The sequence below is a fragment of the Crocuta crocuta genome, unplaced genomic scaffold, assembly GCF_008692635.1.
Source record: "Crocuta crocuta isolate KB4526 unplaced genomic scaffold, BGI_CrCroc_1.0 scaffold407, whole genome shotgun sequence".
NCBI classification, from domain to species: Eukaryota; Metazoa; Chordata; class Mammalia; order Carnivora; family Hyaenidae; genus Crocuta; species Crocuta crocuta.
This window is the reverse complement of record NW_027551557.1, coordinates 2801801-2829521: the sequence shown is the minus strand read 5'-3', so window position 1 is coordinate 2829521 and position 27721 is coordinate 2801801. Positions and strand designations below refer to the sequence as shown.

The 27721-nt window shown below is 37.3% G+C and overlaps 1 protein-coding gene across 1 annotated transcript in view; it reads right to left on the bottom strand.

Moving 5' to 3' along the window:
* The window catches only part of PLCB1 (phospholipase C beta 1), a 686139-nt gene that overhangs the window by 129802 nt on the left and 528616 nt on the right, over positions 1-27721 (bottom strand). Inside the window, exons 14-24 of the mRNA XM_077749126.1 lie at positions 26143-26227; positions 24618-24795; positions 19779-19846; positions 17549-17645; positions 15328-15412; positions 13578-13702; positions 8883-9037; positions 6059-6223; positions 4431-4530; positions 3660-3764; positions 2518-2627 (exon numbers count right to left, since the gene is read on the bottom strand). Coding sequence (XP_077605252.1) covers positions 2518-2627; positions 3660-3764; positions 4431-4530; positions 6059-6223; positions 8883-9037; positions 13578-13702; positions 15328-15412; positions 17549-17645; positions 19779-19846; positions 24618-24795; positions 26143-26227 — 1273 coding nt within the window. The remainder of the gene's footprint in view (positions 1-2517; positions 2628-3659; positions 3765-4430; positions 4531-6058; positions 6224-8882; positions 9038-13577; positions 13703-15327; positions 15413-17548; positions 17646-19778; positions 19847-24617; positions 24796-26142; positions 26228-27721) is intronic.

The window sequence follows — 27721 nt, the reverse complement described above, 5'->3', positions numbered from 1 at the left end:
GAGGGGTACCTGAGTGGCTCAGTCTGTTAAGTGTCCAACTCAGCTCAGGTCATGATCTCATGGTTTGTGAATTCGAGCCTCGCATCAGACTCCATGCTGTCAGTGTGGAGTCTGCTTGGGATTCTTTCTCTGCCTCTCCCTCTTTCTCTCTCTCTCTCAAAATAAATGGATAAACTTAAAAAAAAAAAAGAAATATGGTCTCAGCCCGGAGTCCTGCCTCAGTCTGATCCTATGGGGACTCAGGAGTGTGAATTACAATATAGAAGTTGTCCACCCAGAAACAAAGGACCTGGGCTTTTATTCTCTTAGATCTCTCAGTCACTGGGCATGGGTCATCACCTTCCCGGAATAACCTGCCAGACATCTCCAGGAAGGTAATTCTTTTGAGCCCAGGCCAGTCTTCTGGAGAAGCCTGCGGCCATAAGCCTTATGCAGCCCACACCTGCAGCAGTGGTTGTGGCAGCCCTTGAAAAGAAGGTCTGAGTAGGACACCAGTAGCACCTGCTTGCAGCATGTGAAGACCCCTTCAGATGTGGTCCTCACATGGGCAGTGAGTGCTTGGACTAGCCCCTCAAAATTCAAGCAGGGGGCCCAAGTGTTTCTCACTGTTTTGTTTTCCCCCTCTGCAGATGTTAAGCATAGATGTTAGAGGCACAAATAACTTTGGAAGCATATTCATATCTGCTGTTAGGCATAATTTTCTGGCAGTGTAACTTTTCCTATAACCTACTTATGGCGTACCACAGAAAGTATTACTTATGGAACTTACTAGCCTAACTTTAAATTTCACTGTCTATTGATCCTATAGGATATGATGCCACCAGTGTAGATAAGAGCCTGGAAAATTTTACTCTTTTTTTAAAAAAATGTTTATTTATTTATTTTGAGAGAGGGAGAGAGCACACATGTGTGCATGTGAATGGGGGAGGGACAGAGGGGCAGAGAGAGAGAGAGAGAGAGAGAGAGTGAAAGAATCCCAAGCGGGCTCCACACTCATTGCAGAGCTTGACATGGAGCTCAATCCCATGGCCCTGGGATCACAACCTGAGCCGAAATCAGGAGTTGAGATGCTCAACCCACTGAGCCATCCAGGCAGTCCTGGAAAATTATACTCATATTGAATATTTTCCTTCTTTTTATTTCCTTTCCCTTCCCTCCCTTCCTTTCCTTTCCTTCTCATGTTTAATTTGTTCAGTATCTTAAATAAAAAATTTCTAAAATTCTATGCAATAAAATAAGGAAATGACCATAGATGTTCTCAAAAATGTATTTACATATGTTCACTGAAGGTCTCTTTAAATAGTGGGGCAATCCAAATGTCCCATAATTGGAGACTGGAAAAATAAATTATGGTACAGCTATGATAGAATACTATGATGAAGTCATTAAAGGTTATGTTGTAGAAGAATATTTAATGACATGGAAAATATGTACAGTACATGAAAATAAAAGGTTAAAACATAGATTGTGAATATGATCCCATTTTATGAAAAAGAAGTAATTGAGCATAAAAAGACTAGCTATGTATACACTCCATATTTACACTGTTATATCTGGTGGCTTAAGTGTTTGAATTACAGAAGCTAATATTTTTGGGATTTTTCTTTTCTCATTTTAAGCTTAAATTTTTTTCTGTGATAAACCTAGTTTTTTTGAATAAGAAAAAAGCAATTTAATAAATAATATTAACTCTAATGGAATTGTTATTAGTTATAGTTATCCAAACAATTTTCAAAATTTCTTTTTCTCATTCTGATAGTGCTCCCTCCATTTTTTCTCACCTTTTTCCATGTATTTATCCTCTGAATATTCCAGTGAAATATAAAAGAGCTCATATCCTTCACTATTTTTAATATTGGTATCATTTCAATCATTAAATTATATTTCACTTTTTTAAAAACTAAAAGATTGTCAGTCTATATAGAGGCCTTATATTTTTAAATTTCACTTCTAATATTGCTCTACCTTTCCTTAACTGTTCTTTGCATTGTGACATCTAATTTAGAAAAACATACCAATTATTTGGAAATCTATTATAATACATAAGTATACAATGTAATAATAATAAACATTTTATGGCCCATACAATGAACCAAGTATTTGTATTAAGTACTTAATGCATTCTAAGAAGTCACAAAAGCACTTTGAAAATCCTGCAGTTTAGATTAAAGACCAAATAAAATATTAAATGACTTGGTGATCATCTTCTTTTCTAAGTGCTTTAATCACCTTTAATCAATATGAAATCACTTAGAAACTTTCACCTGAAATGGCAAGACATGGACTGTTCAGTGCAGTCACAAAATACGATGTTGGTGTTGGCCACAGAATACCAGAAGAGAATGAAATATGAACAATTCAATCATGTAGATGTTTTGTGAGATAATGCTGAGTTCCATTAGTGTTTTTCCAATGTGCTATTTTCTTCTCCTGAAGTGTGATGTTACATACGCAAAGCCAGCCAGTGGGTGGGAAATCTTGCTTAATGTCATGCATAAGATTAAAACACTCCCTCACCTCTTTCTTTACTTCTTCTTCATCTTCCAGTGTCAAAGCAGCCAGTTGCTTAGCTCTCTGCTCCATCAGATTCACATATCGGATTGGATTTGACAAAGCTTCAATCACATCTAAATAAGGAAGAGATATTTTAGATCAAAGGTCTTAGATACAGTGATTAACCACCCACCATTCATTCATCCATCCATCCTACCTACCATCCATCCATCATTCCATCCATGCATTCATCCATGCATTCATTCATCCTCTGCTATTCACCCAACCACTGATTCATCATCCATCTTCCACTCTTCCATCTACCCATGTAACTATCCACTTGTCCATCCAACATTTTGGAATTGGACAAGACTCAAGAGTCTTTGCTGCAACCTCAGGAAGACAGAATTCAAAGGAGTTCAGCTCTGACATCCAAACTGGGCAGACTCCAACCTAGGATTTCTCAATGCTTCATATTTTTTAGTTTTTTTTAGTTTTTTTATTTTGAGGGGTCCATCCCTTCCAGCAATGGCCCACACACTTGTTGTAGGTCTTTCATAAATGAAGATCTTTCACCTAAAAAATCTGTTTTCCAGACTGTTGAAACAATCCAAATGTTGACAATACAAGTCTTATTTACACGTGATTCTGTCTAGCTGGAGTGAGCTATGGTTGCCATCTTTGGATGGGCATGTGCTCCAAGTTTGCCATAGTCTCCAGCATCCCCCAGTACCTTACAACCAGGCTACTTAACACTGTAAGTATTTAAATTTATGATTCCTGGTTGGCATGGTCAGGAGTTAATTCCTCCAAACTTAGGGTCTCACCCATGAAAAGGATCTGGCTTTTAAAACTGGCTGAAGATAAATTCATTGTACAGACCTAAATACACTGCTGTACTACCAGGTACATGGGTTAGAAAGTGCTGGACTCATAGAATAATACTAATGTAGATAAATATGCTTAGCACTTTATTGGGACTTAAGTGATATTAAATTAAAATTTATTCACAAAGGTTTGAGTAATTTAATAAACATACATACATAAATTGAAACAATTCTGAGGCCAGAATTTCCTGCCTAGTTTGGGTCCAGTTTTCCTTCCACAAGTCCACAAAAATATGATTGGCCCCATATAGAAATATCCCCTTGAGTCAGGTTTTTTACCTGCATATGTATCTGGGACATAGTCTTTCACTTCTATGTAGACAAAGACAGCTGGGAGCATCAGAGGCTGGTTTCTCTCATTCCGCAGACAGATATAGTGATAACCTGGAGGGGCGGCATTAATAGTGTGCATTGCATATTTTCTCCACAATTGTTACAACACAGGAACATTTATGTGATGGAAGCGTTTATCTTAGATGAGTTTGGATGACAAACAGGTCACTTCTTTCTCACTTTAATTTGCATGGTTTTGAGTGATATTCTTTTTTTTTTTATCAGACATGGAAACAATGTCGATTCTGATCATTTTCCTTTCCAGTCATGTTTTTCCCCACAAAAGAGAATTTAAAACTGTATGCCATAGACTGAATTATTGGTCCAAATTTTTCTACATGATTTCTTGACTTAGGGCTTAGCCATATGCTTTGCTTTGTTAACGATGTGGTGCAAACAGAGACTTAAAATGCACTTGCAGAGTCAGATTTGAGCTTCTGCATTCCAGTGGGATGCCACAAAAGTCCACACTGTGAGTAACACTGCTCCTTCAGCCGGGACTCCTGAATGAGCACACTTGGAACATACCTAACGAGGCTGTGGCTGAGCCCAGCCAAACCCTGCCAACCCCCAGACCTGTGAGCATCAAAATAAAGCACTTGTTATAACCCATCGAGTCTTCAGAGAGTTTCCTACATCCTTCCTTAACAATCACAGAAGGCAGTGATGGCTTTCTTTACAACTCTGATAAATAGTTTCTCACCACACTATCCGTACCTGGCCGAATTGCCTGGACAGGCAAGATCCGGTGACCGATAAATTTACCTCCTTCTTCATAAACTGCTATCCTCAAACAGGCCAGAGAAGGAAGAACCACCTAGAAGGACATTAGGGATATTCATGGTTACAAGAAAGTGCAACTGCAAAGAAGGATGAGAAAGGTAATATTCTAACATGCCCTGTGCTTCCAAATTTACCTAGAAGTTTCAACTTAGCTAACTGATAAAAAGTTAAGTTGTTGCTCTATAGCTTTGATTTTCAAAAGGATTATCAGAGATACGGCCTCATCTATGTGTTATCACCTTGTCCTAATGAGGAATTTGTTCACCATTTGTAGGAATTTGTAGACCATTTACTTTTAACATGAACATTCTCAAGATGGAAATGATAAAGGCTTAAATATATGTTTAAATATAAAGTTAGTAGTCTTATCACTATTTGAGAATTGACTCTTACATTTTCAAAGCAGATTACCTTTATACTTTCAAAGCAAAAGCAAAAATACAAAAGAATGGCTTTCAGGATGGCTTTCAAAGTGAGATTGCTTTATAAATAATTCCCAAATAAGCAACAAGAAATTGGTTCTTTTTCCTCCTTCAATGTAAAACATGTGTCAAGAACATGGAGCTAACTGTACCCTTAAAAACTTGCTTTTGGTAACAAGAATAAAGTAATATTTATTGACTATTTGCAAAGTGCCAGACATTTTAGAAATGTTTTCAGTATATTAGAAAAATACTTATTGGGGCGCCTGGGTGGCTTAGTCAGTTAAGCGTCTGACTTCAGCTCAGGTCACGATCTCGTGGTTTGAGCTCAAGCCCCACGTCAGACTCTGTGCTGAGAGCTCAGAGCCTTGTGCCTCCTTCAGATTCTGTCCCCTTCTGTCTCTGCCCCTCCCCCAACTTCGCTCTGTCTCTCAAAAATAAATAAATGTTTAAAAAATTAAAAAATGAAAACAGACAGAATCCAGACGAGATAGAATAATCAGCTGCCACAGGCTAGACATTACATGAAGTTTAGTTTTCTTTCTTTTTTAACGTAATGTTAATTTATTTTTGAGAGAGAGAGATGCAGACAGAGTGTGAGCAGGGGAGGGGCAGAGAGAGAGGGAGACATGGAACTCGAAGCAGGCTCCATGCTCCGCGCTATCAGCTCAGAGCCTGATGCTTGAACTGATGAACTGTGAGACAATGACGTGAACGGAAGTTGGACACTTAACTGACTAAGCCTCCCAGGTGCCCCTAATTAATATCCCTTTTTAAGGAAGTATGGACTTTCTTCTCTCTGCTACCATATTATTCCCTACTTCCCACTGTACTTCATTTGAGTTATAATGAAAATCATTTATCACTTGTATTATGAGAGGATATGAGTTAATTTATGTTTTTCTGGTCTTCGAAATGAGGTGTACTAGAATTAATTGATTCACAACAAAATTCTGAAAATCCAAACAAGTGATTCAAGAGATCTTAAATAGTTTTTAAGATAGCCTCCAAAAGTCCTATTGCTTTATAAATGTGTAAATTCCCAAATTAAGCAACAAATAATTCTTCATGTAATTTTTCCCTCAGAGTGAAACGCCTAGAATCTGCAGTTATATCTCATATCCAGGATATGCGACCAACCTTTTTGAACACAATGGGCTCTTCTTCCCAGACAGGATTTACAGCATTTCCTTGTGATGTTTTGGTCTTAAATGCCTTCCTCCTTGTGTCCACAGGCAAACCAAACATATCCACTTCCACATAGGTCCCAACTTTCTTATCAGAAAGAAACTGACCTGAAATAATCTAGAAAACAATAAAAAAGGAACTCTTGATAAATGAGTAAGTGATATAAGAGAATACTTTAGGGAGGTACAAATGCTGGTTGGTTGAATCATAACCAAAATGAAATAGAGGCAAGTGTACAAAGATAATTTTTTGTTTGGTTAAAGAATTGGTAGAGGAACCTTGAAAATGCTGAGGTTAGAAGGAGTCAGTTAATAAGACAAAGTTGTATGGGAGGAAATAAATGAACAAATACTAAAATTTGATGAGATTATACTTTTTGTGCTTGAGATACATCTATTAAATATTGAAGATTGATCTTCAGAGCCAATGGGATATAAGAATTTTTCTAATACTTAAAAAGGTTACAAGACAAAAAAGTTCTCACTTTAGCATGACTGTAAATGAAATTAAAATATCATTTAAGAGTACAACACATAACATAGTAGAAACTCTAGCATTTAAAAAGTTTCCTTTTGTTCATAAAATTCCGCTTGAAGGAGTGGTTGTAACCCCATGCTATTTCAATCTCAGAATTGTTATATTTTAAATAAAAAGCCACACTGGTAATAAAAACAAAAACCAAATATTGACTTAAACTATTTAGTCCAGTTTATTATCGCTCCTAACCCCAACCTGTTAGCCATCCACACAATTATGGGTATCCTTGCCTAGCTACAAAATTTATGGAAACTATAGAGTTAAAAGAGACTTTAAAATCACACATTCTGGTGTGTGAGCTTTCTGAGTTCAAGTTTGTGAGAGAGGAGAGAATTACCAAGACAATGGCAGGGCTAGAAACGGCACACAATGGTGGCTTGAGAATGGCCCTCGGTGGCTCAGTGAGGCCAGTAGCTACATTCTGATGTGGTCAGAAATTCCAAACAGGTTAGAGAGAAAATGAGGAAGAGGCCGTCTGAATTTGCCCAAGATAATTCATTTCTCCTGAATGTTCTCTTTAGCCTGAATGTACGGGACCTGCTAGCAACAATCTGTTTAGTTTGAGGTTCTACATGGGAACAACTTAGCAGACATTTTATATATTTGAAACTTCCAAGTTGTGTGAGTCATACTGGACAATCAGATGCACCAAGGATTCTGTGTGCATAAGGTGTTTGATCAAAGCAAAAGTCCTTAACTAAAATGAATGACACTAACTAACCCTCAGTGTTCCCACCATTAGAATAGGACAGTGGAACACCTCTTGAGTTTCCCAAATCCATTCTTGCACTATGATGTCTATGTCAGAAGGTCAAAACAAAGGCACCCCTGTACAGCATGAGCCACATCTTGGCTCTGGCTGTCATGTTAAAGACAGGATGGCCTGTCCATTCCAAGGACACTGACAACTATAACCGTGTCTCCATTCTGGACTTGGGCAGCAGTTCACATCTGTTTGGGTCTCAAATGTTTTTCCTCAATTCCCTTTCTATGTTATTATTTTATAACTACTTACACTGTCATGGTAGAATTTTAAAAAAATAAGAAAATATGCACAAAACAAGATGAATTGGAGGACAAGAACAAAATTAATAGCTTGGTCCAACTAAATCAACAATTGACAAGGGTTCTAAAAATAACATTTTGTCAGTATGTGATGCTTACAAGTTTATCTTAATCAAACTCGGCAGGAATTAAACATCCTTTGCTGAAAAGAATTTCCTAAAATAAACATAATCTCCAAGCTCTAATTCTGCCAACTCCACTCTTCAGATACATGGTGTGAAGTAATTTCAAAAGATATAATTTTGAGACACTTCATTGAAATTTTATTTTTGATCTTTGGTATCAAGTGACATAAATTTTAAAGTAAAATGGGCTCAATAGGCTTAGGCTAGATATAAATTAGTAAAACTGTTACTTTTTTTTTTACATAGGTTTTCATATGCCTTTGGTTTAAAGTCAATATGAAAATTACATTTATGTTCAATTAAAAACATTTCTTATTTCCACAGTTGTCCAGCTAAACAGGAAAGAAATAAAACTTTAGCGAAGTAAATGAAACAGCCACAAAACCCAAAAACTCATAGAATTCACATATAAATCTCCTTATAAAAATGACTTTTCATTCATATTCAAAAGTTTAAAATATTTTCTTCTACCTAAAAATATTATATCTGACATAATGCCAATTTCAAAGACAGCAGAAATCATTTTGAATTAATATTTTAGGGTCAGATGTATGTTTAATGAGGCAATTCTTTTAGTTAGGATCATTACTATGTGTTTTAAATCCCTGATTTTCAAAATGGTAACTTGAGAGCTTTTATTCAACTTTTTGTCAATTTACTGACAAAATATTTTTTTCTCTAATTTTTATCAGTATGGATATTTTTCTAGAACTAATGGAGAAATAAAAGACTAGAAGGCTTTTTCCAACATGGGTCAATGAATGATCTTCACACCAAAACAAAGGACTGACTATGGAGACTCTCACCAACTTGATTTATTGATTTAGGGTCCAATTTTTATCCTACTTAAGAGTAAGGCCTTGTTCCTTTATCCCATGTATGTAGCTTCTGAAACTTGTAATTCAGATTTAGTCCTTTAAAAAATGCAAGAAGAAGGTAAAGATATTGCTAGCAACTAAATTTTTGAGGAGTAAACAACTTCTTTATGCAATGTGGGTAATGTTCAAGACCTTTGTTGGGGAGACTTCTGTAACAGAGCGGTTACGTACCTTGACAGATAAAGTGTTGGCCACTATCCCATCTACGATGCCTTCAGTGAATGGATCAAAATGCTTGTCAGGTCTCCTCATGAACTCTGGCTTTAATCTGTAGCCACTTTTTCCATTGTATTCATACATCCCCATATTTATTTGCATAGCCAGGTCTGAATATCAAAAACACAAACCTTACTGTGATGATATTCATGTTTAGAGCAGGAAAGTAAGATTGTATTACAGTCCATTTTTACTACCCTTTTTAAAGAGAAATATTTATTCATTTGTAGATACTTAGGAAACACAGATAAGAAAAAAGTCTAGCTGTATTCCAAATCTAGAGATAAACCACTGCCAACTGGTTGGTGTATATTCTGGTTTTCTACTTCTAATATGTTGTGAACATGCAGTATGTACATTTCACTAAATATTTGTCTGCTTTACATTTAACAGCTGTGCAAACTCTTTTTGAATAGATTCATTTGTTAAGTCATTGTGGTGAAATCTTTGAAGGCATCATTAATGGCAGTCTTAGGAGTGAAATTTCTATGTCAAAAGACATGTTCTAGGAAAACGATGTGTCCTTTTTGATGTCTTACCAAGAGGTCCTTCAGAAAGCGCATGCCACTTTTTACCTCTAATCCATGCTTTTGAGCATGGACTTCCCTGTACCTCACCAACCATGAATATTAGAATTTTTTTTTTTTAATTTATAGGAAAAAAAGATTTCTTTTTTTAAATTTGCATTTCTTTTACTTTTCACCTTTATCTAATTACACATTGACTCCTTTCTAATGAACAAAACTTACTGGTCAAAGTTTTCTTAAGACTCAATCAGTGTATGAAATGAATGTTCACATGAATTGCAATTGGTAAGGTTTAAAAAAACATTTTAAAGTCATAAGCAGTATGGGAAGCTGCCATTTGTTCTAGATTGTCTGAGTCATGACTCACCTCTATGTGGATGATAGAGAGGTAATGGTAGGATTATTTCAAAATTCCATGTAACCAAACATTTTTAGAGCAGGGAAAATAAGTGGAATTTTATCTCTCAATTTATTAAGCTATGATAAGTATGATACTAAAATTGGACAAAGTACCAAAAAACACAAAGAAAATGATGACTTGAAAAAAAATTGACATCAAAAACCTAAAATACTACAATGGCAAATCGTATGTTCTAAAAAATAACACACAGTAAGGAAGTAGCATTTATCCCAGAACAAAAGGATAATTACCTACAGGGAGATCTATTTACTCACAAAAGAAGAAATGAATATATCGTCATCCCAACAGATGTCAAATGGGCATTTAATAACAGTAATATAAATTCCTAAAACACTATTAGTCAATTAGGACAGGTGCATACAGTAGTCCCCACTTAACCCTGAGAGGTATGTTCCAAGGTTCTCAGTGGATGTCTGAAACCACGGATAGTACCAAACCCTACATATATTATGTTTTTTTTTCCTATACGCACATAGCTATGATAAAGTTTAACTTATAAATTAGGCATGATAAGAGATTAATAACAATAACTAATAATAAAATAGAGCAATTAGAACAATACACTGTAATAAAGGTTATGTGAATATGGTCTCTCTTTCAAGATATCTTTAAATTTTTTAATGTCTATTTATTTTTGAGAAAGAGAGCATGAGTGGGGGATGGGCAAGAAGACAGAGTCACAGAATTCATGAACTACAAAATCATAACCTGAGCCGAAGTCAGCTGCTCAACCCAAGCGCTCCTCAAGATATCTTAACTAATTACTGTCCTCACCCTTCTTTTTGTATGTTATGAGATGATAAAATGCCTAAGGGATGAGATGAAGTGAGGCGAATGATGTAGGCATTGTGACGTAGATGTAGCGTTCCTTAGGCTACTTTTGAACTTCTGACAGTAGGATCCCAGTAGACCACGGGAAACTGAAACTGTGGATAAGGCGGACTATCATAGTCCTTTAGTGTGTGAAAGAATATATGTCTCTGTTATAGCCAACATCTACTCAAAGCTGTCTGCTCTTAATACTATTATTTAATATGATTCTAGAATGGTCAGTCCAAAGCACTAGGAAGGGGGAAAAATAGATGCAATTAAATTGTGGCTTTGTATCTGAAAAAGCCAACAGAAGCTACTAGCAAAACAAGTTATTATGAGAACTTAGGATGATTATAAAATGTACTTATTCATAAAATAAATATACAAATATCAATATACAAAAGCAATCTGTTAAAAACATGTTTTTTTTAAAGTCTTTCATTTAAAGATTTTTATTACTCAAAAAAACTTTTTAATGTTTAGTTTTGAGAGAGAGAGACAGAGTATGAGTGGTGGAGGGAAAGAAAGAGGGAGACACAATATAACAATTTTTAAAGTGAAGAAAAGAACATTCTGTGGTAAGAAAAATAAAAAATAAAAGGTGTCAGTTTTCTTTAAACTTCTTAAAGTTTTAAATTGAATGTGATTTTTAAACAAAATAATTTTTTTTCAGTCGAGAGAGGGAAATATAATGTAATAAACTAATGTAAATTTAATATGATTTTATGCACAATCCCATTTCTTTCTCAGTGAGGGAGAGGGAAGTAATAAGTAAATTAAATTCATTTGGAATAGGGATGCTACCGGCAATGGCAAGACAAGTACTAAAAATTAATAGCTATGAAGGCGAATTTCCACTGCCAGGTATTAGATCATATTATTAAACATTACAATAATAACAGTGAGCTAGTGGCTCCAGGGAGGCAGACAAACTTATTAATAGAGAAGAATATAACTGGAAAAAAAAAATGGACCCAAATTAATCACCCCAAAAAAGGCTACATCTATTAAGTAATTTCAGTTTAGTGTAAAAAAGCCCTGATTTCTTACTGAGATTATATATCAAAATTAAATTTGGATGATTGAAAGGGTGAAATTACAAATTAAAAAAACATGAGAGAAACAGAAGTAATCTGGGTCTAATCTTGCGATGGAGAGGCTTAATAATAAAAGTAAGCCAAGACTCCATAAAATAAAACATGAATCAACCCAGTCTCTTCTGTTTCATGAAATGTGACAACATGCCCATTATAGAAAAAAAAATGCTGTTATAAGTGGATAGGAAAACTGACAATCGTCCTATATACACAGGTAAAAAAAACACAAATATAAAAGTCAAAACACATATTTAAAATGTTCAACCTGAATAATAATCAAAAAAATAAAATAAAAGCAATAATGAGATAATATTTTGTCTGGAATATTATTATTATTATTATTATTTAACAATAACACTTAACCAAAATTTCAAATGAGAGGGAACACTTCATATCATACACTGCTGATGGAGGAGAAATACAGTGCAACATTTTTTGAACTTGTTCAAGGTACAGATTTTTAAAAATCTTTTTTTTATCATGATAAATGTACTTTTAATCACCATCGCTTATTTCACCCATCCCCTCACCCACTTCCTCTCCAGTAACCATGTTTGTTCTCTATAGTTAAAGAGTCTGTTTTGTCTCTCTCTCTTTCTTATTTGCTCATTTGTTTTGTTTCTTAAATTCCACATATGGGGGCGCCTGGGTGGCTCAGTCGGTAAAGCGTCCGACTTCGGCTCAGGTCATGATCTCACGGTTCATGGATTCGAGCCCTGCGTCTGGGCTCTGTGCTGACAGCTCAGAGCCTGGAGCCTGTTTCTGATTCTGTGTCTTTCTCTCTCTCTGACCATCCCCTGCTCATGCTGTCTCTCTCTCTCTCAGAAATAAATAAAACATTAAAAAAATTTTTTTTAATTCCACATAGGAATGAGATCATATGGTATTTGTCTTTCTCTGACTTATTTCACTTAGCATTATACTCTCCTGTTTCATCCATGTTGTTGCAAATGGCAAGATTTAATTCTTTTATGGCTGAATAATATTCCATTGTATCAATATGTACCACATCTTCCTTACGCATTCCTCTATCAACAGATGCTTCCAGTATTTGGCTATTTTAAATAATGCTGCAATACACATAAGGATGCATGTATCCTGTTGAATTGGTGTTTAGCATTTTTTTTTTGGTAAATACCCAACATTTTTGATGGACAATTTGGCATATTACACAAAGGTTCTTAAGACATTCACATATTTTAACAGAGTGATTTGATTTTAGGAACTTTTCCAAAAGAACATTAAGACTTACACTTGACAATTTATATTCAAGATGTTCTCTGAATATTATTTATAGTAGAAAGAAAATTCCCTAATGTCCAGTGATAGGAAATGGGTTTTAGTGAATTGTGAAATACGCTTAATATACAGCTATTAAATTTTTTTTATTTCTGTAAAGCATTTAAATACATATACATTTTTAAACAAGGAATTAAGTGAGAAAGCATGTATACACATTAACCCCAAATCCTTACAGATTATAAAGTTAACAGTGTTGACTTTCTGAGTGGCAGTGTTCTTGGCAGTTTTATTGTTTCTTTATACTTCTCTGAATTTTCCAAATTTCCTACAATATGTACATATTACTTTAAAAAGCATAATTAAAAAATAATCCAGAACCATAAAAATAAAGATTTGGTTATAAACTATTAAAGATAGTTTCTCCATTTTCAACTTCTCGGTTGCAGTGATATTTTTCCTTCATCGAAATCTGCTTCTGTTTGTTTTTCAGTCAAGTCAGGAAACGCAGCTTTCTAACAGAATGGAAATGAGCTTTAACTGTGCTACTTACCCACGGTTTGAAAATTAAGAGCAACCATTTGGCAACCAGCATTCCAGAAGAGCTGAGGCATGTAGTTTGATGAATCCACACGGGTTCCTTTTGGATATATCCTGCTGAGCTGCATTTTGTTATATCTGGACCATCATGTTAAGTAGTGAATACAATTATAAAAATAATTAGCCCATACTCTTAACTGAGAAGCCATGTTCCTTCTTTCTCCATTGGGAAATGAACTAAATATTGATGATCTCATTGGGCTAGTGGATAAAAAAAATGTCAAAAACTTCTGAACACACAGAATAAATGTGGTTTTATAATATAAATGTACTATATCACCCTTGCAGAGCCTTGTGAGTGAAGACTAATGAGGAAGCAAAAAATGATTAAGTGGAAGTCAGTGTGATTTGGGGGAGATTTTACTGAGGGTAGGCTTAACGATTAAGGACCCAGGAGGAAACTCAAGTGTGTCAAAGCACGTGACAGGATGATAATGTCTTTGGCGGAAGCAGATAATGTGAGTGAACTGCATGGCTATTTTTGAAATGCTCTCTGCTCATTTTTTAACCTTCTCTGAGAATGCTATTTGCCAAGACTCTGATACTCTTTAAGACTGATAGCAAGGTCAGTCGGTATAGCACGGAAGGTTCTGACCTTGTTTTGTATGTCAGTTCCTACTGTAACCAGTTTTTCATCCTGAGAACCTTTTAGTTACTGACTACTATGTAGCTATGAAACAACGGTATGTCCTAAAACACGATTGACAATTCCTATTACCAAATTTGGTGCAGGTCAGCTAACGTTTTGAGCTCAGGCAGGGGAATTAGGCTTAAAAGGACCTGCACCTTATTTCTGGAAGTTGCTAGCTGTAGGATATAGGGCAAGTCATTTTGCTCTTTTGTAAGTCAGTTTCCTCCTCTGCTTGATCGATTGAACAATCCCTACATTCCAGGCCTATTGTGAGGATGAAATGTGATAAGACATCTACTCAAAGGTCTATCAAATAGTTGACACTTAACAGTGTGACTTTGTTTATGGAGTTTACATTTGTTCCTTCTCCCGTTGCTGATGAGTTTGAAAGGTGACCTTTTTTTTTCAATTCTAGGACTTGCTTCATGAAATTGGTCTGTTTGAGGCATTTACTATTACTTTCATTAAAAAACTTAAAGACTTGTTTCATTTTTAACTTAGGGATAAAAATCAAAGGTTTTTGTCATTATATATATATTCTTTTTTGTTTGTTTGTTTTTTGTAAACTCTATACCCAGCGTGGGGCTCAAACTTACAACCCCAAGATCAAGAGTCACATGCTCTTCCAAAAGAGTCAGCCAGGAGTCCCTATATTTATATTCTTATCATCATTCCAGGTATTTTCTGATTAGACATCTATTGCATGTATGTATATACACTGTACATATATTATATCTCATGTATGTATAAAGTATGTTACACGTTTTAGACATGTTGTCCCTAACCCAAAGGGCACACTGGTGTCACCATATTCAGAAGCATTAAGCCATTTGCTAATATGAAAATACCCATGAATCCTGAGCTCTCTTTACTCTAAGACCAGTTCTATTTTCCATATGGCAGTCCCCGCTCCTCAGTCATGAATCTGAAACCAGAAACTCTCTATCACACACAGGTGTCAGACACAAGCCATTTCATACATCTTTCTCCTCATTCAAAGCAGAAATCAAACAAATGGCATGTGTGGCCTCCACTGGGTCATTTCAGCAGTCAATCGTCAAATCAAGGATACTCTACAAATTCCACTGGAGATTTTGTCAGTTGCTCGAGTCCTTTGGTTTCCACGAAGGAAGACATTTCAAAACTTCTATTTCTTTCTGAGTGAACGACAACAAAAAAGGATGATAAGTAAAATTCAAGGGTACAAATTATAACAGGTAATAAGGAGGCACTTGTTCAGTGAAATTAGGACAATGAATTCTCATTGTATAACTTTATATACGTATTTCTTTCAGTCGAAGTTGAGTCTTCTAAGAAGCTGTCTTTTCTAATACTACCTGAGTCAGATTTGTTTATGGTCATGCAAATTAGGGGCATGGTGGCATTAGGATGGAGACATGGATTTTAGACGTGGTTAGCGTGGTCAATGAAAGCTGTTTCAAAAGAGGAGAAGTCCTGGGGAACTCTTGATCTAAATCCATTCAAATTGGTTTCTCTGTCTCTCTTTTACACCCCACATTGTCATTCCTTCAGTTTGTACGCACCCCCTCAGTTCAAGTAGCTAATGTGACATTAAGATTAGGGCATTTCAAAGCAGAAGGGTCCTTGGACATTTTCCGGTCTGATGGCCTCATTTTCAGATTAGATAAGAGAGACAGGAGAGATGCAACATTTTGAAAGTGGAATCCAAACTTCTGATTAGAATGGAAGAAACAAAACAAAGTTATCTTTGTCTGTAAGTCTAAGAGTCCAACAGCTTCTCTGTTCTCTTCTAAACTAAAATTCAAACTGTTACACACAGTACTGAGGCAAGTGTCATTCACAGGGTTGAACAGCTCTCAGTTTTTAAATGGAGTTCCCATTGATGCATTTCCCCTTCTTTGATGCCCACTTTCCATAATTAAAACCTCACTGTTCTTTCTAATATAACCTGGAGTCTTTCATCCATCTCCTTTTCTTCCCCAAATTTTAATCAGCTCTAAAGGAAACACCTACTTCTCTTATTCTGGTCCATCAAAAAACCTATTTTCATATGCTAATTATTTTAAGCATGACTGCTAATTAAAATTAAGTCAATTTAGTAGGTACTTTGTAACATATGTGCAGTATTCTTTTAAAAAAATAAAGTGATACAATGATATAAAACTTGTTTGTAAATCTTTGGCCCATGCTCTTGTTACCAGGTTCTAAAGGATGTTCATTCTCAACCTGGCTAGTTGTCTAGGAGCTTTTGACTCATGAATCAGGAAAATTCATTATACAGCCAATGAAAATTATAGAAATATAAAAATAACTACTTTAAGATGTTTCAAATTGAACAACTTGTGGCAAGATGCACCAGCAATTACAAAAATCAAAGAAAATGGTGAGATATTTATATATAAATTGTATTAGAAGTTAAATTCCTCATTGTAGAGATCTAGGTACCATATACTACAAATTTGAAGCTCTTTGGGCAAAATTACACAATTATACATAAGTGTGACATGTAGAAGCTTAGATTTTGATGTGTCTATAAAATTATGCCTTATAAGACAGTGCTATATTTCAGCAAAAATTCTGCCTTTAAAAGCATACTCATAAAAGCAGCTAAAATGTCCCTCTCTTAACCTGATAGCACCTCACATTTCATGCAAAAAAGGGGGGGAATTTAATAGAGGGCTCTTTTCTTTAAGTGGGGGAAAGATGTTATTTTTTTTTTCTTTGCATCCAGTATGGATGTGTAGTTGGATAAAGAGAGAACACAAAAAGATGTGAAGTTAATGTTATAAAACAGGCTGGACAAATGGGATGTGGGTGAACCGATTGAGTTAGTTCTAATTCTAGTTATTAGGGTTAACCATGTCTCTGGCTGCTCCCCCTCATTCTGGGATATGGGTAGATAGTTTATTTCAACCCTTATGTAACAGAAGGACCCCATTATGTTGTTGAAAAAAATGACTGTGAAACTCTCAGCCAGTTGTACTTTGGCTTGATACCTTTTCAGATAACTGTGCATGGCCTACAGCTCTATGAAGAATTTGGGGGAAACATCATGGAATACTTTCTCACATGGTTTTGATCATCCACTTGGGAACGTATTCAAGACTTTATAGAAGAGTTCTGTTAAGGGTAACATTCTTTGTTGTAACTACCTCGTATTTCAGATACACTCATTACAGTCGCCCTCTCTCTTTGCCCCTCCCCCACTCATGCTTTATCTCTTTCTCTCAAAAATAGATAAACGTTAAAAAACAATTTAAGATATACTCATTATACGTTACATTAGAGGTTCTTCTCCAAGGAAAACTTACTTTTTGAAATTTCAAAGGACTCAAACTTGACTGGCTGAATATAGTTCACCAGGTTAGACATCTCTTCTGTGGCCATGGCCTCACTGCCAGCAGTACCCTGGAAGTGGAAGGAAAAATAACATTCCCAGCATCAGCATGACATTCCCAAGGATTACTTTCCCGGGGCAATGATTAAGTGGCCCACGAGAGAGAACACCATGCCTTCTCTTCTGAAAACGATTATTGCCAATAGAAAATTCACCACAGGAGAAAATTCACTCCTATGTTCGGCAAGTAGAGGGTGGCATGAAGGTTCCAATGTGTTCGGGGACCAGCAGCAGAGCTTATTAGAGATGCAGCATCTCGGACTCCACCACTGGCCCCCTGAACCAGAATCTTCATTTTATGAAGGTGATACAAATGCACATAACAGTTTGAGAAGCACTGAGCTATATGTCACGGGCTATAGCATAAGTTCCTTAGCTGATGTCTAAGGTTAATATCAAGAAATCAAGAATTCACTGTACAATATGAAAATTAGTATGTAGGTGATTGTAAGTGAACCCACAAAAAAATTGTTGTTTTTTTTTTTAAAGGTAGCCGGACCGCCTGGGTGGCTCAGTCGGTTAAGCGTCCGACTTCAGCTCAGGTCATGATCTCATGGTTAGTGGGTTCGAGCCCCATGTCGGGTTTTGTGCTGACAGCCAGCTCAGAGCCTGGAGCCTGCTTCAGGTTGTGTCTCCCTCTCTCTCTGACCCTCCCCTGCTCACGCTGTCTCTCTCTGTCTCAGAAGTAAATAAAACATTAAAAAAATTAAAAAATAAAAAAGGTTGCCTCATGGAAATAGGTTGGGGTCAGTCAACAGGTATTACCTTTCTTCATAAATATTCACCCTTCCCTGCCTTCTTGGTTCCTGCATGCCTATTAGACAAGCTGTACAACACAGTGTAGGGTCAGTAGCTAAGATTCTAAAACTGGATTGCCTAATTTAAAATCCCAAGCTCACCAGTTAAAAGCTGTGCAATCTTGGGCAAATTATTTAATTGCTCTGTGCCTCAGTTTACTCACCTGTTAAGTTAGAATAAAACCAGTCTCAATGGCATATAGAGTTTTTGTGATTATTAAATGAGTTAAGTTAAGTGAAAGAGCTCAGAATAGTACCTGGAACATAGTAAAACCTCACGGTACTGTGGTATTATTTGCTATTACATATCACTTTGATAAAGTTTTTAACAAAGAAGAAAATCAGTAATGGCATGGACAGACCTCTGTAGACTGATCTAATATTTTCTCCCATTTTTAGAAGAGAGAAGAAGACATGGAGACATGATTTCTTTTGAAAACTCCTGTAGCAGTATTTAGGTTAAATGTTAACTGGGAAATATTAATTTGCAAATGGACCATCCAATTAGTAAGGTGGTTTTATGATCAAGAATCAGTGATAAAAGTAATGCACAATTGAAATAATTATTAGGCAGAACTACTTTACCAGCCCTATTAATCGCTTTCCTCCTGGACATTAACTTGAAATTTAGTAGAGGAACATAATTAATCAAAACTTTAGATAACATTAAAAGAAATAAGTATAAGAGGAAGAACATCACATAAGAACAGCTTATTATTCATTATTTATTCCTGAGACAGAGATCTTCCAATATATTTGAAGGCACATTCAGTGTAAACTTTTTGATTATGACTCCTGTTAACACAAAGTTTTGAAATTCCAATCGGCTTATCTCAGATCCACTTGTAGATTCTGTGCAATTAATATTTCTGAGCTAATGAAGTGATATGGGGTGTTTTAGGTGACATCATCAATAAGGAGCTCTAGTGATTCCAAAGTTACAACAATGGAATTAATGTCATATTTGTGAATATTTCTCCAAAACCCCACGTTTTCTCTGGATTTGGGGCCATTTGACGAACAATTTAATTGCCTAAAAAATTGAAGCAGGCAATTGGATGTCATAAGTTTTGAATTCACCCTCCAGAGGCCCAATATGATGGAAGGAAGTCTCAGCAGCTTAATCATCATTGAGAACTTTTGCTCAACGCCGTACTTACTCCTTTAGCGACTCAAGTGCGCATTTTCACTGTACAACCGGTTAGCAGAGTTTTAAAGTGAACTGTGACACTTTTGACCACTAGATGGCAGAAGGAGACCATGAACTATATATCCAGATGGCGTAGCATAGACTGGCAAACTAGTGGAGGTGCTTTTGTGACCAGAAGTGAGTCCCTGCACACCTACCTCATCCATTGAAGATTTTTTACAGTCATCATCATCATCATCATCGTCACTCTCGGTATCAGCTTCCCCTGTCAAATTTTAATGACAGATCATGAAGTAAAGAAACATTTACAAATTTGAAGCACATGTTAACAGGTGCATTATTGAAACTGTCCTTGGAAATTGGCCTTACACTGTTTTAAAGTTATTCATTTGACTATTTAAATTTTATTAATTATAGAGAAGTATACTGAGATTTGGAATATTGATTTTTTTTCCTCTAAATTTAGTTTGTGAATACCATTTGAAATGTCCAAATTCTGTTAAAAATTCTTAACATTTTAATCTATATGTAAAAAAAAATATGTCATCATCTACATTTAGCTTTCTATGGGACACACATCCTATATTGACGTATACATTGTATTTCAGGGTCTCTAAGGGCTCTGAAAGCTAAACTCTTTTTCCCACTTTTCCCTCTTTTTTGAGCCCTGACTCATCTATGTGATGCTTGGCCAGCCCTCAGTGACTTTTGGCTACATTCCGAGGCCATCCAGGACCTCACAGTTAAGGCTGAGGATATGACCTGGGGCAGGTACAGCGGAGCTGTGGCAACACACCTGATTACACAAAAATTGTAAAGTAACTATTATCTTATGATTTGCCTCCAGGCTTATTTGATGGGTGTATTGTCATTCATCTAAACAACGCATGTATCTTAGAAAATGGTGACATTCTGTTTTAAAAAGCAAGATAAAATGCATAAACCCTTGAAATAATTGTGCACGCAAATCTACTTCAGTCAGACATAATTTAGCTTCATATTTAGCCAATACACAGTCATTTCAATGGGTTATTTTTCCTCTCTGAAGATTTGGTGGATGATTCCGCTAGTTTAAATATTCACACTAGCATGAGGTATTACATTCTCTCACCTCCCTGGGCCTCAGTCTCACTTGATAATGATAATATCAATTATGTAAAAAGATTTTCAAGTAAAATATTAACGAAGGCATTATATGACTTGACGACTATCTTTCAGCGTTCATACGGTGTCATAACAGCACAAGCCCAGTAGATGGCGATGTTGGCTCCACGATGAGGCAGCAGGCACTGGCTAGGCCCGCCCCTCTCAAACCGTGTGAAAGTTAGCAGCCCTGCTCAATCTATATAAATGACACAGTGTCCACAGCATGCCTTCCAAGAAGCTTATAAATGTTTTCATTTGGTTAACAAAGTTCAATCCATTACTGAATGATAGCAGTGAGCAAAGTATTCATGAAATATGTTTAGAGGGAAAAGATTTCCGAGACCAACAAGTCTTATTATTTATGGCTCGTTTATTGAAATAAGCATATACAACTACCTTATGATGCTTATATTGTGTTAGTTAATAAGGGGAATCCATTAAAACTTGGAAAAGAACATATCTCATTATATAGCAAAACATTCTTTTGGAGGTTGGCACTTAAAATGTTTTTAATAATCAAATGCGTTGCCCCAAGTTCTTTTAACTTTTTTTCTTGCCTTTTAATTAGAAAGGAGGTCCTTTTTTATTGAATAATTTCAAAGGTTGTTTGGCAAAACCATTTACACAATGCTTCATGTGACATAACAACACACCAATCATTTCATATCCTCAATCAGGTAATTCTTTGGTGTGTGTGGGAAAGAAAGAACTTGTCTTCCTTTCCTCTATGAGCAGGACCCTGGTTTCTCCCTCCATAAGTCTTTGGAGAGATCTTGGAGGAATCTTAAGACTATAAAACCTTGAACCATTAAAAAAATCTACTTTAGGGGCGCCTGGGTGGCTTAGTCGGTTAAGCGTCTGACTTTCGCTTAGGTCATGATCTCGCGGTTCGTGGGTTCGAGCCCCGCGTCGGGCTCTGTGCTGACTGCCAGCTCGGAGCCTGGAGCCCGTTTCTGAGTCTGTGTCTCCCTCTCTCTCTGACCCTCCCCTGCTCATGCTGTCTCTCTCTCTCCTAGAAATAAATAAAAATATTTAAAAAAAAAAATCTACTTTATTCTATACTTAAGACAAGTGTACTGGCAAAGGACTGAACCTTGGAAAAGTCACCTTGCCAACAGGCGCCATGATCAGTAAATTAGTTTTGAAATAAGAACCATTCCATGTTGTTCAAGTTACTTGAGTTCCCATTACGAGAGAACATCTACTAACCAAATGGTAAATTAGCAGTGCTCATTATTCAAGAGCCTACCTACATATTAAAATGTCCAAAATTTTCCATTGAAATAAATAAAGATTGCACAACAGACCATGGGGCTAGCTTAGGAAATCTACCGAATTACTAACAGATTGCTGTTCTTTCTCTGTATTAAGCAATAAGGTTCAATGCCTGTAAAAATCGTTATTTGTGTTATGCATCCAGTTAATAAAAGGGAGAGAACTGGTAGTGGGAAAGGCAGATAGGGAAACATGTTCCTCTATGAAAAGGAACACTTGGTTTTCTCCCTAGATTCAAGGGGTTCAAGAATTGTAAACCTTCAGAAAGAACATTCTTACTGAGAACAAGTTATTTTTGAAAAAAGAATCAGAAGTATGTAATAATGGTTGAAATACACATTCAAAAAATACCCCCCCCCCAAAAAAAACCCTTTCAACTAATTATATATTATTTGTTGGTAAAGATTTTACTCTAAACCATAAAAGAAATTGGCCATTGAGATGGGAAAATAGAAGAAAATCAGTTTTGGTCAACCTTCCCCCCCCCCCCATTTGATTGCCCTAGGATTTATATTTTAACTTAAAAAATTTTTGAAATCTTTAAAAAAATTTTTAAAATGTTTATTTTTGAGAGAGAGACAGAGACAGAGAGAGACAGAGTGTAAATGGGGGAGGGGCAGAGAAAGAAGAGAGGGAGACACAGAATCCGAAGCAGGCTCCAGGTTTTGAGCTGTCAGCACAGAGCCCGATGCAGGGTTCAAACTCATGAACCACAAATTCATGACCTGAGCAGAAGTCAGAGGCTTATTTGACTGAGCCACCCAGGCGTCCCTATTCTGAAATCTTTTAATTGACATAAGATAGATATGCAGAGAAGTACACATACCATATATATACAGAGTGATGAATTTTCACTGCCTAAACAGACCTTAGTAACCAGTATCCAAATTAAGAAACAAAGTAAAACCAGTGTCCAGAGGCTCCGTTGGATGCCCTTCCAGTCATTTCTTCAAAGGTAACCATTTCCTGACCTCTCACTGCATAGGATAATTCTGCTTGTTTTTGTACTTTATATAAATGGAATCATACAGTGGGTTCTTTTTTTGTATTCTATTTCTTTTATTCAACGTTATGTTTCTGGCTATATCCATATTGGCGTGTGCAGTTGTAGACTGTTATTACTGCATATTAATCCACAGTGTGAATATACCACAACTTATGATGACATTTCTCATCCAGTTTTTGTCTATTCTGTGTAGTGTTCTCTAAGCGATTCTTATGCATCTCTCTTGGTGAATATCTGTACATGTTTATGTTGGGTGTATACCTAGGGATGGAATCCCCGAGGCCGAGGGTGTGCATATGTTCAGCTTTTGCAAATACTGCCAGTTTTCCAATGTGATTATTCCAAAGTTGGTTAAATTTTCCTTCAAGAACTTCCTAGATTCAAGCTTCAAGTTTCCTCCACTTACTCACCCTCCAATCAGGAAAGCCCTTTTCAGATTGCCAAATTTCTGATTAAAGCTAAAAAGGAAATCAGACTAAATGACAAATAGTTCAAAGGAAATGGGGTGGCCACGTGCAATTCTTTTCTCATCAGCTGCAAAAATCTGTTCCAACTTGAATCTAAAAGGAAAACTAATGATATTAAGTATCACCTAGAAGCTTTGATAGATAATTCAATTGCCTTTACCTTTTTACATTTTGAAAGAGGTCTATAAAATATGGATGAGTTGAATTGCCCAGAACTCTTCAGCATATCATCAATGAGAACACGTTCAGTGAACATCTTGTGCCCAGATCTGAGTTAATGTTAAAGGATCATTGCCCTTGAGAAGCTTAAATTCATGTGGTCACTCCAAATTTTTTTGGCCAATGTGGCAGACAGAATTATGGCTCCCTCGAATGACCATGTTCTGGGAATATGTCCTGTACCCTGTGAATATGCCGCAAGAGGGACTTTGCAGATAGATTAAGACTGAAATGGGAAAGATTATCCTGGTTTATCCAAATGGGTCCAATGTAATGACATGAGTTCCTAAAAACAAAGGACCTTTTTTGCCTCTGGTCAGAGGCAGGTATGATGACAGAAGTGAGATGGGACATTCCTGGCTTGAAACTGGAGGAAGGGGCCATAAACCAGCAAATGTGGGTGGTGTCTGGAAGTTGGCACAAGCAAGGAATAGGATTCCCTAGAGCCTCCAGAAAAGAGAGCAGCTCTGCTGACACCTGGAGTTTAGCCTAGTGAGACCCACTTGGGCCTTCCTACCTACAAAACGGGAGACCATACATTTTTGCAGTTGTTTTTTTTAGCTTATTTACTTATTTTGAGAGAAAGTAAAAGAGAGAGAAAGAGCATGAGCGTAAGAGAGAGGAGAGAAAGAGAATCCCAACCAGGCTCCATACTGTCAGTGCAGAGCCTGATGTGGGGCTTGAACCCAGGAGCTGGGAGATCATGAGCTGAGCCTAAGTCAGATGCTCAACCAACTGAGCCACCCAGGTGTCCCCCCTTTGTGTAGTTTTAATGAAGCCATGAAGTTTGTAGCAGAAATAGAAAACCCACACAGTTTAAAAGTGTGTCCAAATAGGAATGTTAAAAGTCCTTCTAAGTTAAGTTAGAGCAGCAATTCTTAAACCCACACGTAATAGGGAACAAGATCCCGCCAACCCCTCACCGGCTCCTGGAGACGAAGGCTCAAACACGCTGGAGGAGTCACTGTACGTGTTGGAGGCTTGTTCTGAGAGCTTCTTTTTGCCACTTCCTTCTGATGACTTATGTGATTTCTTCTTATTTTTCACCAAAATTTTGTACATTAAATCCATAGGGCTTGGAAGAGGAACTCCAGATTCCAGCTAATGGAAAAGAAAAGCACCTTTCTTAACAATACTGCCCCTTTCTTTCAGACTCTCTCCTGAAACCCCCCAGCACAATGTTGGACCCTGAGAGCTTCTAGATTATTCATTACTACCTTCAGTACAGCTCATTAGACTGTTCTAAGTGTGTCCTGCATAGGGGCTGCTTCATGGCTCTGTATTTTTTCATGAAAGGCACATTTTAATTACTGAACTCTTATTTTTCCACAATGAAACCCCCACGAATAAGACCCATTGAAATGTCCCGGGAGATTTGTTAACTCAAAGTTTTACGAGTTTTCTGATGGGCTATAAATCCAACCGCTTTGATTTGAGACAGATAGGAAGGCCCTGTCATGGAATTTCAAAGAAGAGATGCCAATTAGCGTGGCGTCTGTCAGGAAGGGTTGGTAAAGAAGGGCAGACAAGGAGCTTCCAGACAACCCTGCAGAATCAACCTTTTGCATGCATTTTAAAAAGAGCAAAGCCCTCATCCAGAACTAGGTAGTAAGCTGCACATGTCCTTGGCACCAGCACAAGTGGGCTGGTGGTTTCACATTTCCTCATAGCCCGGAGATTCGAGCTACCCTTACTTGCAAGTTTATTTCCAGTGCTTTCAAGCTTGCGCATCTAGTGGGAAAATCACTTTCCCATGAGAAGGTTGTCAGATACTGTATCGGAGAGCATGTGTCCAAGTCCCAAGGTGGGTTATTTTTAGAAAGCCTAGTGAACTCCCCTAAGCTAGTCCTTTATCCTTTGCTTGCAACAAGTCTAGGGACTGGTATAAAACCACGTAAGAACGTGTGGAGATGAGGGAAAAGGATCCAAGAGGGGAGAAGCTCCTTTAAGATATTCCCACTGCTTTTCCTTCCCAAAGCAGGGATGCTACCACAGCAATGGGAGGCCTGAGTTCTGCTCCACCAAAAGGCGCATGCAAATAAGTGAGGAGAGGATGCAAGGCCCCATGGGGATGTCATTGTGCTGCCTGCCATGTCCCATTTTACTGAACCATGTCTCTCAAAGGGTGTGATGAGGTTCTGTGGGAGATGATCGGAGGCCGACAGGCCCGAATGTCTCCACGGCCGATTGTGACTGTGGGGATTCTGTAGTCCCACCGGTCACATCAGGCAGTGGGGGAGGGAGCAGACTTGGGCAGAGGAAGAGGACAGATGCATGTCTTCTACCCTCAGTGGGGCACACGGCCAGGTTCCTCCTGGTCAGGCTTCATCATCAACTCAATTAATCTTCCCGAGAAACACAAACTTGGAAAGGATATAAGGAAGTCTCCCCCTAAATCCAGTCATTAATATGTACATTCCTTCCGTGATAAACCTTGAGACTGCTTACTGGGTATTTTTCCAGTGGTTCCATGAGAAGAGCATCTCCAAAGATCAGTCGGCAATACTCCGCCATCTTGGCTTGCTGCTTTGGGCTAAGAGAATTAGAAAGAAAACAAGCAAGGAGGCTTATTTAAAGGATTTGGACATGATTATGTTGTGTTATTAATTACAGAAAGAGGTGATTCCCTCATCTTACCCTTCACAATCAGTATTTATCACTCTAAACCCCTTGTTTACTATCTTGACTTCGGTAAATGTGAATACCACATACAGGGAGACAGTGAAGGCTATCCCTAATCTAGCCTTCATGGACACAGATGGAGAGGACAGCAGGTCATTTGCCAGTCACTGGATTCTTGAATGCCCCAGAATTATGAGCTCCATCCCTTTCGTTCAGTTTCCTGATTCTAAGTCAAACGCAAGACACTTGGGGGCAGACCTCAGCCATGAATCCATGCAAATTTTTGGCTGAGATTTGTCTAACCCACAAAGAGCTAGCTGTAAAGGAGTGTGTTTAAGGAAGTGAGGGAGGAGAGTAAAGGGAGTAAATGAGAAAGGCAGACAAGGAGGGAGGGAGGAAGAAAGAGAGAGAGAGGGAGAGGGAATCTTAATACGTAGAAGGGCAGTCAGGCAGAGAAGTGTGTCCACTTGGAAGGGGACCCTAGAGGGAAGATAAAGAAGCAGGCACTGTGGGGAAAGGTGTCTTCATATGTTATGTGCATAATAAGGCAGCAGAGATGGTGTGAGCCTGATTAAGTGCCAGGAGGAATCTGGCCTGAGTGAGAAAGGCTGGAGCTGTAGGGCTTACTGAACTGAGCTCCAGGTGCTCAACCACTCTGGATCTATAAAACGAGCATAATAACAGTTCTTGGAAAAGGACAGAGGATGCCAAGAAGATGAAGCAGAGTAATGGATGCAGACACCTTTGAGGCATTATGAGAGTGGGGCAAATGTAAGGTCACCCGCCAGGTAGACTGGGCAAATTGTGTACTTGTGAACGCATAAACATGGCTGATACAAGGGAATATCCACATGTTTCAATACTCCTACTTCCTTTGACCTTTTAAAAAGCAATAAAATTTTTTTTTCTCTTTCTGTAGAATGTTAAATATCATTATAAAGGTACCCAATTCCATCGGGTTTTATGGACTGTGAGTTTGATCTACAGGCTGTCAAACTTGATTTCCAATAGTTGCCTCTGCATGCTGCAATGTTAATACATTTTTACAGAACTGGGATTATAGTAAGAATAAGTAAGTGATAAAAAGTCTTCTTTACTACAATTCAAAACAATTCTAAAGTGTGATTCTTAATTTTCTTTCTCTCTTCCATAACTATTAAGCCTGGATCATGGACTGCTTTTTTTTTTTTTTCCAAGATAAGGGATGCTCTAAGGATTCAGATGCCCTAGAGAAAAATCATGATATCCTTTTTTAAAGGCATATATTTTGGAGGTTGACTGAGTTCTCTGGGGTTCAACTAGAAGCCTGAGGTCACTGCTTCATTGAAACAGCAGGGAGAGGCAAAGAAGAGATTCACAGAACTTGCTAAGCCCCCCACCTTCTTGTCCAAGAACTCCCAACCTT